Consider the following 16,739-nt stretch of genomic DNA (forward strand, 5'->3'; position numbering starts at 1 on the left):
TCCCTTAGGTATACAGTATTAGGACACAGTAAAATTGCTTACAACATTTCTAGAATATGCGGACTGGTTGCTGAAAATAAATGTCCCTGTGGTTGTAATGTTCACTTTATTTTTGGCATTTAACCTTTAAAATGGATGATTTAAGTTTACTGGACTTTTTATAAATTAGAATTTTTTTTCCTGAAGAACAAGGAGGCTAGATGCCAAATAATAAAAAAAACAGTTCTACAATCAGAGTGCAAAGCAATCTCCTAATCCACTTCCATGCGAAATAAACAAAAGGATTACAATGATAGAAGATGCAGACAAACACAAAAAACGACCCCAAACATTGGATGGAAGAAAGAGGCCTCCAGATTGTTACTGCATTGCTTAAACTAACAGCAGCAGCACCTTCCATGTCCACTGCATCTCAGCTGGAACAACTATCATCATCAGCCCAGAAATTACCCCATAGGACATGAATTACAAACACTTAATATGTTTGCTTGAAATTCCTCTCTCTCTGATTTCAGAGGATATTAACCATTTAAATTGAAGCCTCCACTAAAATAGAGGGAGGAATTTCAGACAAACACGATAAAGTGTTCATGGGCTTAATTTTGAAACAAAAGTGCGGGTGCGTTGGGGCAAAGAAAATCGGGTTTTCCAGGAGTGGGCAGAAATCCCGGCTCCAACACGCCTAAGAACACACACGTCCCAGAGCCATCTGGGTACACCTGTCGTTCCCAAACCCGGAAATCCCACCGGCAATTAAAGCAGCGATTGAAGTATTTAAACTAGTTAAAAAATCCCAAAATGCAATTAGCTATGAAGGGAAGTGATTTCAATGCTGCCTCAATGTGTTTCCCCTGCTGTGTGAAACATGCCATGGGAAACAAGTCATGTTTCAGTCGGCAGCCATTTGGACACTTAAATCCCTGTTTGACAGATGAGGATAAAAGGTGAGTTATTGCAGCAGGGCACTCAGTACTCTCAGACAAACTTTTGGCTGGGAGATCCTTGTGTTTAGACTGAAAATTCTTGGTTTCCACTGAAAAATCTTCCGTTTACACATATTTACTAACTTTTCGGACTCCCTCAAACTGACACCATCAAGATGGGGGGCGCCATGGCTGCATTCACCAGTACATCAGAGGACGAGGGACATTACCAGCCTCGCCAGGCACAGCATGCATTTCCGCCACTTGTAGCTCTACAACACAGTGCTGCGCCACAGGTACCTGCACAAGAGCACAGAGGGCAACAACAGAGGGAGCGACATCGCAGGAGGCACTACCCTCGCCAGAGGGTCTACAGACCAATGCTCAGCTTCCTGGACCTCTCTGAGGAGTAGGAGGCCAAGAGTGAGTTGCCAGGTGGTCGCAGGTGTCTGCAGCCTCCTTCTTGCCGAGCTGCTCCCCGCTGGGCCTGGCGGCATCTCAATACCCGTCGCAGTTAAAGTCACCACTGCCCTCAACTTCTTCACCTCTGGATCATTCCAGGATGCCACCGGTGACATCGCCGGGGTCTCTCAGTTGTCTGCACCCAAGTGCATAAGGCAAGTCACCAACGATTTGTTTCACAGGGCCTCGCAATATGTCAACTTCCCCATGGACGACCTCAGCCAGACAGAGAGGGCAGTGGGATTCCACTCTGTGGCTGGCTTCCACATGTACAGAGTGCAATCGATTGCACGCATATAGAAATCCGAGCACCTCCACACGAGCCAGGACTGTTCATCAACAGAAAGGGGTATCACTCCAACACTCAGCTCATTTGTGACCACCTCAAAAGATTTCTTCACGTGTGCACCAGATTCCCTGGCAGCTGTCATGATTCGTTCAATCTGAGGAAATCCAACATCCCGGGGCTCTTTCACTCACCAAACAGCCTTAAGGGCCTGCTCTTTGGGGACAAGGGATACCCCATGCACACATGGCTGATGACACTTCTGAGGAACCCCATCAGCGAGCAACACTATCATCGATACAACGACAGCCACATCGCCACCAGGTCTATAATTGAACATGCAATTGAACTGACGCGGACTCTCCACAGCTGCCCCTGCCACCAATGTCTGCTTGTGTGTGGTGACTCACCAGGTGCCAACCCAACTAACTGACTACTAGGACCCACTGAGGTGTGACTATCTGTGCTGGTGGATGACTCGGTAAGATGTGACAGTGCGCCCTCAGAGGCCGGGAGCTCCTCTGAAGAATCGCCCTCTGCCGTCGTTGAAGGGCCTGTAAGAGAACAGAAGGCAATATTAAGCATCATCACAGATGTGTCATGTTGCCACGAGCACACTGAGGTGTTCAACATGCCAAGCATTGTTAACATCAATTCATGTTGTGTGTGATGAATGTTAAAGTTGTTTCACCAGACATTTGTAGGGTGCCAGTCTCGCCGTCTCTGATGGACAGGCACTCGAGGGTGCGGCTGATCTGCAGGGCCTCCTCCTCTGCCTCTGTGAGGTCCACTACTTGTTGTGGCCCCCCTCCCGTCCTCGCCCTCTCGCGTGCATTTTGCACTCTCTTCTCCTAGAAGGGGAGAAAGTACAGACGTGTGAGTGAGTGATGGTGAAGTGGCCAACCGATGAATGCATTGCTTTGGGTGAGGCTGACCGAGAAAGAGGTGCATCAGAGGGTGAGTATGAGACAGAGACATCACATTAGATCAGAATTGGGGTGAGTGGTAGTGGTGGGGTCACAAATGGGGAGGTGAGGAAGTGCAGGTAAGTTGAGGTTAAGCCTTAAGTGGGTGTGAGGAGTGATGCGATGGAGTAGTCTTGGCAGTGCAGAATGAGTTGGGGGGTGGGGAGGGGTGCGTGGGTGATGTGGAACACGAAATGTAGGAGAATCAGTAAGTGTACTCACTTTTGCTGACCTAGTTAGGTCATTGAAATGCTTCCTGCACTGGATCCAGGTGCGGGATATGTTGCTACTGCTGGTGACCTCCTCTGCCACCTCGAGCCAGGCCTTCTTGGTGGCAGAGCAGGGCACTTACTCCTGTCGACTGGGTAAAATTGTTCCCTCCTCCTCCTCACCCCGGCCAGTAGCAGCTGAAGTGAGGCATCGCTGAATCTTGGAGCAGCCTTGCCCCAGTGCTCAGTCATCGGGGGTAATCGCAGGGGTTGGGAGATCATTGGGGAGGGGGAGGGGGAAGGGGGCAATTGAGTTTGTAGGGTCGCTTCAGGTAGGCTCGTTGGGCCTGGGGGAAGCACGCCTGCTCCACTGGACCCACAAGCAGTGCTATAAAAGACACTTACCTGCTAATCTGGGCCTTCCTGCTTTCTCTAACCTGGCGTGAATCAGAAGGCCTGGGAATCCCAGCCCCCAGGAGCTAAAAACAAAAATTCTGTCAAAATGGAAGCCCGCAGCCTCCGAAAGCTTTCAACGACCGACACATCTCCTAAGAGCGGGTTGGTCACCTGCCCCTCGTCCCACCTCCGTGAAAACCGGATGTGGGCGGGAAGTAGGTGGGCTGGGGGTGGGTTTTAGATTTAAAAATTTTTTTTTTTTACTGCCCCCAACTCACCTGTTTTTCCCATTTAAAATCATGCCCAATGTGTTATGGATCTCACTAGAGGGAATTTGCATCTAGACCTGGTTTTCAACGTCACCGGGTCCGATGGTGTCACCGGGTCCCGACTGCATTTTTAACCATCGGCCTGAGCATTCCCTCCAGGGTTTGCTTTACTTTCCTTGTGGAGCCAGGAGGAGGAGGAGTGCTTCTCTGGGCCCCACAAGGATATCCCTGGCAATCCACTGCAGTAACACGCAGGAAAGAAATGTACAATTTCAAAAGGGTAAACTTTAACAGAATGAGGGATGAGCTAAAAAAAAAATAAAGTGGCTGTACTGCTCAGACATCTCCCAGTTGAGGGGAAAAAAATGGTAAACCTTTAAACTTTAGTGCAAGACAAGTATATACCCAAATTGAGCAATTAAAATCTATAAAAAGTTTTCAGGAAGAAAGGGAGCTGAAATCTGGAAGGAGCCAGTGTAACACAAACATATTTAACAAAGATATTAGGGGTGCAAAGAAGGTTCTAATCCTGAACACTGCAAAACACCTTTTTAATAAACGTAATAGATAAGGTAGATAGTCAAAATCTTTTCCCAAAGGTAGGGGAGTCTATAACGAGGGAGCATAGATTTAAGGTGAGAGGGGAGAGATACAAAAGGGTCCAGAGGGGCAATTTTTTCACTCAAAGGGTGGTGAGTGCCTGGAACGAGCTGCCAGAGGCAGTAGTAGAGGCGGGTACAATTTTGTCTTTTAAAAAGCATTTGGACAGTTACATGGGTAAGATGGGTATAGAGGGATATGGGCCAAGTGCAGGCAATTGGGACTAGCTTAGTGGTATAAACTGGGCGACATGGACATGTTGGGCCGAAGGGCCTGTTTCCATGTTGTAAACTTCTATGATTCTAATTATATAATGCCATATCACATTGAAGCATGCCAAAGTGCTTCACACAATGAACTTCTTTGAAGTATACACACAGTTGTGTAGGCAAAACAACAAGAGGACATCATTTTCCAGATAGAAGGTGGTCTTGGCAACGAACCAGTTGTGGGGTTGAAAGCTCAGCTCAGGATCAAATGGAGTGTCAAGACTGTATATCACCAGACTCAGGGAGGTAAATGGAGTCAGACCACTGGATAATAAATTTGATAAAGACAAGGGGCCAGAATTTGCTATCAAAATAATGGCACGGTTAATGGCGATTGCCATTATTTATGAGTAAATGGTACAGCAACTTCAGGCGAGGAGCAGATGCGGGGCTAAATGTGAATATTCAAAAGTTGCACTCCGAGTTCCACCGCTAGCTTCGGGAAAACAGCAACCACCACCCCCTCCCCCCCCCCCCCCCCCCGGTTTTCTTTTTTTAGGAACTTGCTGCATTTGCCCATTAAACTCATCACAAAAAGTTAAGTCTTGTCATTACAAGCCTAAGTACCCTTTTAAAGATAATTGTTAAATACTACCAATCAACATCTTTCACACTGAAAATTAACTATTACAAGTGTGGAATCTCATTCCTTTAGGTTTTGAATTTTTCTGGTGAGATTTTAAAAATGTCAAACTTTAAATTACATTTTTTTTCTTACTTTTACTTTCTTTTTTCTTTCTCTCTTAATCCAATCTTTCTTTCCCTCTCTATTTCTCCTACTGTAGCTGATTTGACATTGAATTCAACCACTTTATCTCAACCTGCTTCTCAGTCCTTCCTGTGTTTATTTCCCAATCCTTAAATCTGATTGGTTAAGGAGATACCCTGTTGCTTGCCCTGTTCCCCTCGCTGCCCTGTTATCAGCTCGCACTTTCAGCAACTTTGTGAGCAAACATCTTTTGAGCTAAAGGGTGCAGAGGCAACTCTAACTAATGTCAGACGCTGTTAGAGGCCCTGCTACAGCAAAATCTGTCCCAAGGAAACAGAGAGTAATCATAAAAGTAGTTCAAGACTGGGGGCAGGGAGATGCTGAATGGAGTACTACAGGTCAGTGCATCAAACCCTGTTGATTCTAACCAACAGAAATGATGTAGATGCACAAACCAATTGTAAGCCTGTTCATTTTTTTAAAAACGGGGAATGAAGTTGCAATTAGCAACCTGCTGAAGGATTTGGATCAGTTATGCATGTAGGCAATTAAATGGTTAATGAAATGTAATACTAAAAATTGGCCAACATTCTACGTTCTTGCTTAGCTTCTCTCACAAATGCATTGACTGGTGCAATAGAGACTCTGAGCTCCAATCTGCGGCAGTCTGCTTCCTCTGGATTCACCATGTTGGGGAATCAGATTGAGACAGCCAAAACACAATTCTTCATTGCTTCACAAAGGTCAGCTCCCACACAGATATCAGGCCATATCTAGGGAGCGCCCAGCTGCAGGGCTGGAGCTGGCATGGATGATGGCAATTTCTCTCAGAGCAATTCCACATCCCAACCTCTGTCACCCCACTCAAATAACTACACTCTCCAATCATCCAGGTCCAGCTAGCCACATAATCAGTAGCCATGAACTGGCAGAAGGAATAACTCTGCCACCTCCATTCACCTCACTCTTTCTCCACTGAGGGAACACAAGCCTAGGAAGTGTTAGATGCACAACATACACTTTGACCAAGAGCAAACACTGGAATCAACAGGGGTCCAATAATGTAATAAGAAACCAACTGATGGGAGCAGACAAAATTCATTTATTACAGACATTCAGCCTATCAGATGCTGCTCACCTCTCTGATCAGTTCACAAGAATGACCTTCGTTACATAAAATTGCTCTGAGTGCTTCAGGGTCACATCAGATGCTTAGTAGATCGCAGGCCTTCATGCCCGATAACAAGGAAAATCGGTGCCCAATGCACAGTAGTGCTTTATATTGTAATATCAGGTCTTAATGTTTAACTATTAGAGTTGATTTACTCTCAACATCTAAAACACTAGACTTTGCCTTCAGCCCACCCTCCTCCAATCCCATATCCAGGTCTGCAGGAGAAACAGCATCCTGAACTACACCAAGCCAGTCACAGCTGACAAAAACCATTCTCCCCATCCCATAAGCAAAAGACTTGCTAAATACTTTTTAATGAAAAAAGAGTGCCCTTAATTGACAAAATGTTCTATTATGAGACTAAACATTACAACACTACTTCTTGATTTGTCACGGATTAAAGTTGGACTCCATCATCATCAGATTAATGATTAGCGTACTACTCACCTCAAGGCTTCTGTTAATTCTACAACAGGAGGCTGAGTTATGCAAGCTTGTCATTTACAGTAAGATATATACCACCCATTCACTGCAAATAGGTAGAACATCGAGCCCAACATGAAATTAGAAACAGTTTGTCTGAATTAATAATCCTTTGGAAATAACTTCAGTGCTCCTTAGGTGACTATTTTAAGCACTGCAATTTAAAGCATCATTATCTATTTGACATGGTCAAAGGAGGTATAGAGTGTAGTCATGGTAGGCGTCACACACTACCAGGCATTTTCTACACTTCAATCCATCTGTTTACTGGAGTGTGGAAAAAAAGCATCTCCAGCAAGATTTTAGAATTAAAGAATTTTACAGGACATGAGGCCATGAAAGAGCTATCCACTTAGTTCTGTACACCTGCCCTTTCCCCATTTTCTTTTAATTGTTTTCCTTTTTTGCTTATCACTCCGCTTTTAAAATCTACTAAGGACTGCCTTCCTATTGTCTCATGTTGATATCACCTCTGCCATTTAACCATCTCCTGTTTTCCACTTAAGCACTTTCCAGGTCATTCTATTTTTTTTTGTATGTATATGCGTTTTGTGTTTTTCTTCCCTTCCCCTTGTTCTGTTCCTTTTTACCTGCCGTTCATCTGTAATATCTTTCGGTTCTGATGAAGGGTCCATGCCTGAAGAGTTAACTTGCCTGTTTTCCTTATAGATGCTGTGTGTTTCCAGCATTTTCTGTTTTTGTTTCAAATTCATACCTCCTTAATGCTGATTTCTTTTTGTTTTGTTTTACGATAACCATTATAATCATTTGTTTTTCACTCTAGTAAAGTAATTCTTGAATGGCACATTCTGTTCAAAATTTCCAATTGACCTCTTTCAAACTTAACTTGAATTGCATTTTCTGGTTGCATTCATTTAATTAATAACCCAGTTTCCCTTCTTATAATTTATCTGTTCCACAAAACTAATTATTTTTCTTACTATTCAATTTTAAATCCCAATTACTACAGTCATCCTACTTATGGTTTGTTGCAGTTCTGATATATCCAATAAAAATTTAGGTCACAATTCAATTCAGGTTGCTTCCACTTTCTCCAAAATGATTATAAACTATCAAATTTACAATGTTTAACAAATGAGTCAAGTGTCTAATACTATCCTTTTTTAAAAATGACTTTGCTAAATATCCCTATAGATTTTACCTAAAATTTCTTGTTTTCTAGTATTCATTTCAGATTGATATGGTCCACAGGAAATGAACTTGAGACTACCCGAGTTGCTCTGCATGATGACATTGTAACTCTGCAGCTATCTACAATGTTCTACTTTAACTTGTACAGAGGATAAAATGAACAACTTCTTCATCCAAATCAAACTGGAAGCAACCTTACATAAACCTTCAAATAAATGCTAGGTTTTGGTTTTGATCTTCTAGAATGGTCCCCGTGGATCAGAAGGTAAGAATTGTAACCCTGCTATTCAAGAAAGGAGGTTGAGAGAAAACAGGGAACTATAGGCCAGTTAGCCTGGCATCAGTAGTAGGGAAAATGCTAGAATCTATTATTAAGGACACAGTAACAGGGCACTTAGAAAATCATAATATGATTAGGCAGAGTCAACACGGCTTTATGAAAGGGAAATCATGTTTGACAAATCTATTAGAGTTTTTTGAGGGTGTAACTAGCAGGGTAGATAAAGGGGAACCAGCAGATGTAGTATATTTGGATTTTCAAAAGGCATTCTATAAGGTGCTCATGGGATTGGGGCTAATATATTAGCATGGATTGAGGATTGGTTAATGGACAGAAAACGGAGAGTAGGAATAAACGGATCATTTTCGGGTTGGCAGGCTATAACTAGTGGGGTGCAGCAAGGATCAGTGTTTAGGCCTCAGCTGTTTACAATATATATCAATGACTTAGATGAGGGGACCAAGCATAATGTATCCAAGTTTGCTGACGATACAAAGCTAGGTGGAAGAGTAAGCTGTGAGGTGGACACAAAGAGTATGCAAAGGGATATAGACAGGTTAAGTGAGTGGGCAAGAAGGTGGCAGATGGAGTATAATGTGGGGAAATGTGAGGTTATTCACTTTGGTAGGAAGAATAGAAAAGCAGAATTATTTCTTAGTCTTTTCAAAAATAAGTCAGTAGTCTCACGGATTTGGGTGTCTTCGTACACGAATCACAGAAAGTTAACATGCAGGTACAGCAAGCAATCAGGAAAGAAAATGGTACATTAGCCTTTATTGCAAAGGGGTTGGAGTATAAGAGAAAGGAGGTCTTGCTGCAATTATACAGGGCTCTGGTGAGACCACACCTGGAGGGTATACTTGCCATAGAGGGGGTGCAACAAAGGTTCACTAGATTGATTTCTGGGATGAGAGGATTGTCCTATGAGAAGGGATTGAGTAGAATGGGCCTATATTCTCTGGAGTTTAGAAGAATGAAGGGTGATCTCATTGAAACATATAAAATTCTTAGAGGGCTTGACAGGGTAGATGCTGAGTGGCTGTTTCCCCTAATTGTAGAGTGTAGAACTAGGGGTCATAGCCTCAAAATAAGGGGTTGGCCATTTAGGACAGAGATGAGGAAAAATTTCTTCTCTCAGAGGGTTGTGAATCTTTGGAACTCTCTACCCCAGAGGGCTGTAGATGCTCAGTCATTGAGTATATTCAAGACTGAGATCAATAGATTTTTGGACACTAAGGAATCAAGGGATATGGGATAGGGTGGGAAAGTGGAGTTGAGGTAGAAGATCAGCCATGATCTTACTGAATGGCAAAGCAGGCTCGAGGGGCCCTACGGCCTACTCCTATTTCTTATATTCTTGCCACCCAGTAAGAATGTCAAATCAAATATGGTTGATCTACAATAAGAAGTTGCAGTCCACTAACTCAATGCCAAAACTATCACCAACAGCTTGAAGAAACTTAAACTCACATATTCAGAGATTTGAACAATGTGTATATAAGCTTGTTAAAAACTAAATGAAGGCTCCAATTGGGCACAAATAGCTTGCATAAAACAAGACAACAACCAAGGGTTCCCCAACAATCCAAATACAAATGTTGAATGAAAGCCAAATTAAATTAAGATTTCAAATCAATGTCAGACAGATGCTGTAATGAAGAACACCACTGCAAAAACTTCAAAAGATAATTACCGATGATGGATACCATTCAGCCCGTCCTCCCATAGAAACCTATGGTCCTCCCTATCATAGCGTTCAACTAATTCTTGAACAAGTCCAAAGTTTTTGCTTTCACTAACCTACCTGGAAGACAATTCGAGTAAATGATCACCTGGTGTGAAGTGCTTCCCAAAATCATTCCTGAACATCCTTTTTACCAGATTGTATCTATGTTACCTTGTCCTATAATTTAACTTCAAATAGTGCTCTACATTAATCTTTTTCTATTCCATTTATTATCTTGTATACCTCTAACATTCTCATTTGTTTACATCAAGGCTGAGGAGTCTGGGTTTTCCAATGTTCCCTCACACCTCAGCATTTATACTAAGGAGCAGCCTTGTAGCCCTTCTTTGTACCCTTTCCAAGGGTTGGAAGTTTTCTTTGTGCTTTGGTGACCAGAGGTGAACACAGTACTCAAGGTGCAGCCCAACCAGAGCACTATACAGTTTCAGCTTGATACTGTTAAAATTATACTCCAATGATATAGGAAACTAATTTAATATTCTGTTTGATTTGTTGTTTGCTGCTCGTAATAATGGGAGATGGTAAGACCTGAGTCTATTGCCACTGCCAGATCTCTTTCAGCTTCTCCCCTAGCCAGTTTACTGAGTAGGTATACCTTGGATTTTTATGCTAGATATTTTTCTGTTTCCTGATCTCTGACCATTCTTGTAGACAAATATGTATCTTTCATAACAGCCAGTTCCTAGCACACTACTTGATAATCAGTAGTGTGACCATCCTGAATTTCTCCTGTTTTAGGAATCAGTTTAGGACCCCGAGTTCTAGTATATCGCAGAATCTCATTCAGGGAATCAAGTGGTCATGTAGTGTTGAATAGAAAACAGAGGACACACAATGGAGAAGTTCACACTGCATCAACTGCCAAAATGTAAAGATTATGAGCAGAAGACTTTTGAGTGGGCTATGGTCCAAAAACATTCCTGTACAGCAACATTTTCCTTTAAATTTAAAGAAATACTAATAAGACTCAAACTGATCACGCCTTTTTTGATTACACATCATTTGTAGTGTTTTAAGTCATTAACAATTCCAGCTGGTGTTCAGAAGTTTTTTTTTATTATTCGTTCACGGGATGTGGGCGTCGCTGGCGAGGCCAGCATTTATTGCCCATCCCTAATTGCCCTCGAGAAGGTGGTGGTGAGCTGCCTTCTTGAACCGCTGCAGTCCGTGTGGTGACGGTTCTCCCACAGTGCTGTTAGGAAGGGAGTTCCAGGATTTTGACCCAGCGACAATGAAGGAACGGCGATATATTTCCAAGTCGGGATGGTGTGTGACTTGGAGGGGAACGTGCAGGTGGTGTTGTTCCCATGCGCCTGCTGCTCTTGTCCTTCTAGGTGGTAGAGGTCGCGGGTTTGGGAGGTGCTGTCGAAGAAGCCTTGGCGAGTTGCTGCAGTGCATCCTGTGGATGGTGCACACTGCAGCCACAGTGCGCCGGTGGTGAAGGGAGTGAATGTTTAGGGTGGTGGATGGGGTGCCAATCAAGCGGGCTGCTTTATCTTGGATGGTGTCGAGCTTCTTGAGTGTTTTGGAGCTGCACTCATCCAGGCAAGTGGAGAGTATTCCATCACACTCCTGACTTGTGCCTTGTAGATGGTGGAAAGGCTTTGGGGAGTCAGGAGGTGAGTCACTCGCCGCAGAATACCCAGCCTCTGACCTGCTCTCGTAGCCACAGTATTTATATGGCTGGTCCAGTTAAGTTTCTGGTCAATGGTGACCCCCAGGATGTTGATGGTGGGGGATTCGGCGATGGTAATGCCGTTGAATGTCAAGGGGAGGTGGTTAGACTCTCTCTTGTTGGAGATGGTCATTGCCTGGCACTTATCTGGCGCGAATGTTACTTGCCACTTATGAGCCCAAGCCTGGATGTTGTCCAGGTCTTGCTGCATGCGGGCTCGGACTGCTTCATTATCTGAGGGGTTGCGAATGGAACTGAACACTGTGCAGTCATCAGCGAACATCCCCATTTCTGACCTTATGATGGAGGGAAGGTCATTGATGAAGCAGCTGAAGATGGTTGGGCCTAGGACACTGCCCTGAGGAACTCCTGCAGCAATGCCCTGGGGCTGAGACGATTGGCCTCCAACAACCACTACCATCTTCCTTTGTGCTAGGTATGACTCCAGCCACTGGAGAGTTTTCCCCCTGATTCCCATTGACTTCAATTTTACTAGGGCTCCTTGGTGCCACACTCGGTCAAATGCTGCCTTGAAGTTCAGTGGCTGAGAATCACAAAAACCAAGACAAAAATCACATTAAATAAAACAAGACAAAACTCAAAATTGTACAATATAGATCAATAATAAATAAAATGCAGAGAACCACAATGGAAATGACAGTATACATCAGAAATAATCTGGAAGCTCAACAGAGAATCAGAAAAAGAGCTCTAACTGTATCAAAATTATATAACTGAAGTACATGACAAAATAACAAACTTAATAACAAAACAAAATAACAGAAGAAAACTAGTGGACAGAACTAGATGAAAGAACAATGCAACAGAATTAAATTGCAAAAGTGACAGAACTATCAAAAGTGATAAAATAAATGACAAAAACATGTAATTAGACGCAACAGAAATGGTCCATGAAACTAGAATTATTTTCACCTCCTTGCATGCAATGTCTCATCCATTTCAATACCTATTACATTAGGCAATCAACTAGATGAAGAGCTGCACTTTTTTTGGTAGACTTACTACATTATAACATAATTTTCCCCAAATATCAAAATAAACCAGCAATTTTTTTGTTGCTTATATTTCACCTCTATCTCTTAACTACTTCTGACAATAGTTCTACCACCTCTTGTTCTTTCTTGTAGTTCTATTTCAGTGTATTAATTGGTTCTATAGTGTTAAGTGTTTTGGGGTGTTTTGTTGATGGATATTTCATGATGCTTTGAAGTTCAGTATACTGATATTTAATTTCAGACTTAAGCAATTTATTTGGATTGATTGCTATTTAATTACAATTTACCAGCATCTCCTGCAGATTGACTGGCACTTCATTCTGAATTATTGTATTTCATGCATATCTCCTGATTTGTGTGGCACAATATTTGATGTAGATTTTTTTTGTGATGATTTTTGTGTTTCTGTGCTTCTCAAACAGGAGTATGGGGAAAAGTACAGTTTAAAACCCCCACAGAAATTGGGAGTTAAAATGAACTAATAAGTCATGAGTGTTGCATGATTACACACCCGACACTAAATGAAAAGATTATGAAGGTCATGAAACATGTCCTCCTACAGTGTAGGACAGGACATTTTTGAAATTCTGTAAGCAGCATGCATAGAAGATCCTTTCATTGCTAACAAAGCATTTAGAGGTTTGGTAAGACAGCCTCCGAAGATGCCCAATGTATGAAGTTTAAAAATGACACCAATTAACAATAATGACAGACATCAATTCTTTGGGAACCTGCTGTGACTTCTTGGAAATTGCTTGCAGCTGTATTGTTTATTGGTGGATATATGTGGAGACCACTGTTGACTGTGGTATTTTGTGTATGGTACATTAGCTGCAGTGTTGGCAAACAATTTGAGACTTGGCAAATGGTACTGTATTAACTATGTTATTGTTGACTCCACAACTTCTTTAAATGCTCTGGCTCGGCTTCAAGTGTCTGGTCTGTTTCAGAATATAGAATGGTTTTCTTTTTCCCTAGTGTCCACAGCTGCATATCAAGCCATTATTGTCAAATATCATAAAATTTGGTATACAAGTCGCACACGAGCATCTCTTAAGAATTATGAGCATGATTACTGTAATGCTGTACCACATCTCCGAGCATCTCGTCCCTTCTAAACCAGCATAACGTTTTTGTAATTACATCGAATCTACAGCACTGAAACAGGCCATTCGGCCCAACTGATCGATCCCGGCATTTATGCTCCACACAAGCCTCCTCCCTCCCTACTTCATCTAACCCTATTAGCATACCCTTCTATTCCTATCTCCCTCATGTGCTAATCTAGCTTCCCCCTTAAATGCATAATTGGTACATCAAACTCCAATGTTCTTTAGAATACTAACATCTGATTGAAATTTAGCAACTGACTGAAAGGCAGATGAACTCAATTGCTGATATTGCAGGATGTTGTTCTTTGTCATACTATATTAATTTAAGCAGCTTTACTGGTGGGGAAGGATCCTAATTTGCATCCATTAGTCAGTGCTTGGATAGCTAATATATAGTGCTAAGATTAGCTTGTTATTGGAATAATAGCAAATTCTTCAGATTTAAAGACTACATATACGCACAAACAACATAAACAGAGACTAGCTTCATAATCACCAATATTAATTTTACTTCACTATAACAACCCAGATAGTCACAATACACAGTTCTGTCCAAAAGCGTAATCAGGACAGGCTACGTTCACATCAAGACTCCTCATCTTCAAAAAAAAACTTCTAAAATGGTTTTAAACAATTGGCTAGAACTGAATTCCATGTTAAGTGTGCAGTCAAGATATGATCAAACTTTTTTAAAAAAACAAGCTTTTGTTCAAATTCAATGCCCTGTGCAGCATTAAACCATACTGACCAGAAATACCCCATGTCTAATCCATGGTGTGTGCCGAGTTTTCCAGTCTTGGTGGGAAACTGATGGTTGCCACAATTCTCTTGTGGTAAAAAAAACACAGCAAAGATTCCCACTCCTGATCACTGGTTGTTAATTGTATCCATATGATTTATAACAATGAGTGTTAATTGTATTTAGGTGGTGCGTATCAATTGGGGACTCTCTTGTATCCATTTATATGAGAGCATATCTAGGGAGTGCACTGGGGGTAATGTGGATCTCTGTGAATAAAGGCTTGGAAGCAAATAAAAACCAGGCTCTAGTATTGTATCCTTCACCACCTGGCTATCCAATTTATGACACTGGTGACCATTTGCTGGCAAAGTACAAGTCTGTGCATTAGGAGACAAGGCCAGCTTGGTTGAGGTAATTTCATATTGCCCATCAACATTCATAATGCAAACTCATACATTAGGAATGGCCACTTGGTTTAGGTACTGAGAACATTTAACCGGAATAAAAATGTGAGATAATGTGTTTGAATTGCTTTCTGTAATAGATTCCAATATATTTTTGGCTATAGATGTCAAATTTATAGATCTATAATTGCCAGAATTATGCCTTAGTGTTAAATTGAAACATTACCCATTTTCAAATCTGGAACCACCTCTATTTCATAAACTGTGAAAAATTTCAGCCAATTCTTCCCTCACCTCCAACTTTGCCTTGAATGCATCCAAAAATATTTTATTTGTTGCTTTATGAATATTCAAAGACTCCAATGTTATTAATGATACTTCATTCTAGAGAAATCTCTATTTTCTCTATGAACTCAAACATATTTCCTTCTTTTACAACTACTGGAAAGTACCTATTTTCGAGAGTGAAAAGAAAATTATTTTAAACAGAATTTCTATCACACTATTTTCTTCTTCTACTAAAGCTCCACATTATTTTACTCTACCCATTACAACACCTCCCTTCATTGTTATTCCTTCAGTATTCCTCACTATCCCCCAATTTTCACTCTTGATCGAAGATTGTCCTTTTTTTCCCCGAGTTTTTAAAATTTAGTTTCATACGCTTTCTAAATCTTCCTCCTTCCGAGTTTCCATAAATCTTTTAAAACATTCATCATCGTTATTTTATTCATTCCTTATCTTAATTTTTCATCACAATGTCATTTTGAAATTTTAAAAAGAGCATTATTACATTATAACATCACAATTGTTGTGAAGTGCTCAGACTCAAAGTGCAGAAACACTGTATCCGCAATACTAAGAACAGAGTGTGACACAGTGAAAGGACGCTACATGTGGTAGAACTGAACTGTTTTGTTATGGAATTTTCCTGCTGATCTGCATAGGAAGATACCACTATTAGTTGCTATCCATGAGCTCGATTTTTAAATAGCGGCGGGATGACAGCCCGGGGTGGAGGGAAGTCAATGAGCGGCGGGTAACCCGACTAATTAAATCCTTCCGTTTCCCACGTGATTGCAAATTAATCGGTGGCCCTTAACGCAGCTTCCGGGTTTGCCGTCCGAAAGCTGCTCAGTGGGCGGATTGCACACCCGCATGACAGGCTGTCAGCTGGAGCGGCTCTATTTAAAGGGCCACTGCTCCAAAGGCTTTTGCTGCAGCAAACACCAGAAAACACACAATATGGAGCAGCACAGGGGCAAGGCTGCTCCAAGATGTAGTGATTGCCTCACTGCAGCAGCTACTGGACAGGGTGAGGGTGAGGAGGAGGAGGAGGAGGGAAGTGTTTTATCCCGTGGACTGGAGGGAGGAAGTGCCCTGCCTCTGCCACTGCCACCACCACCAAGGCCTGGCTCAAGGTGGCAAAGGAGGTCAGCATCTCCCGCACCTGGGTCCAGTGCAGCAAGTGCTTCAATGACCTAACTAGGTCAGCAAAAGTGAGTACACTTACTGATTCTCCTGCATTCCGTGTTCCACATCAACCCAACCCCACCAACTCATTCTGCACTGCCAAGACTACTCCATCACATCACTCCTCACACCCACTTAAGGCTCATCCTCAACTTACCTGCACTTCCTCACCTCCCCATTAGTCACCCCACCAATACCACTCACCCCATTCCTCATCCAATGTGATGGCTCTATCTCATACTCACCCTCTGATGCATCTCTTTCACGGTCAGCCTCACCCAAAGCAATGCATTCATCGGCTGGCTACTTCACCATGACTCACTCACACGTCTGTACTTTCAACCCTTCTAAGAGAAGAGAGCGCAAAATGCACGTGAGTGGACGAGGATGGGA

At 42.3% G+C, this 16,739-nt stretch overlaps 1 protein-coding gene across 4 annotated transcripts in view; it reads right to left on the minus strand.

Moving 5' to 3' along the window:
* The window catches only part of mrps6 (mitochondrial ribosomal protein S6), an 83,622-nt gene that overhangs the window by 23,723 nt on the left and 43,160 nt on the right, over positions 1-16,739 (minus strand). The window contains exons 2-3 of one of the 4 annotated variants that reach the window (XM_067993241.1): positions 2,363-2,522; positions 2,082-2,225 (exon numbers count right to left, since the gene is read on the minus strand). The exons of 2 other annotated variants lie outside the window; for them this stretch is intronic. In XM_067993241.1, coding sequence (XP_067849342.1) covers positions 2,082-2,225; positions 2,363-2,522 — 304 coding nt within the window. Of the gene's footprint in view, positions 1-1,468; positions 1,517-2,081; positions 2,226-2,362; positions 2,523-16,739 lie in introns of those variants that run through there. One more of the 4 variants, XM_067993243.1, reaches the window with a different exon arrangement.

Source organism: Heptranchias perlo, chromosome 11 (genome assembly GCF_035084215.1).
Source record: "Heptranchias perlo isolate sHepPer1 chromosome 11, sHepPer1.hap1, whole genome shotgun sequence".
Taxonomy (NCBI): Eukaryota; Metazoa; Chordata; class Chondrichthyes; order Hexanchiformes; family Hexanchidae; genus Heptranchias; species Heptranchias perlo.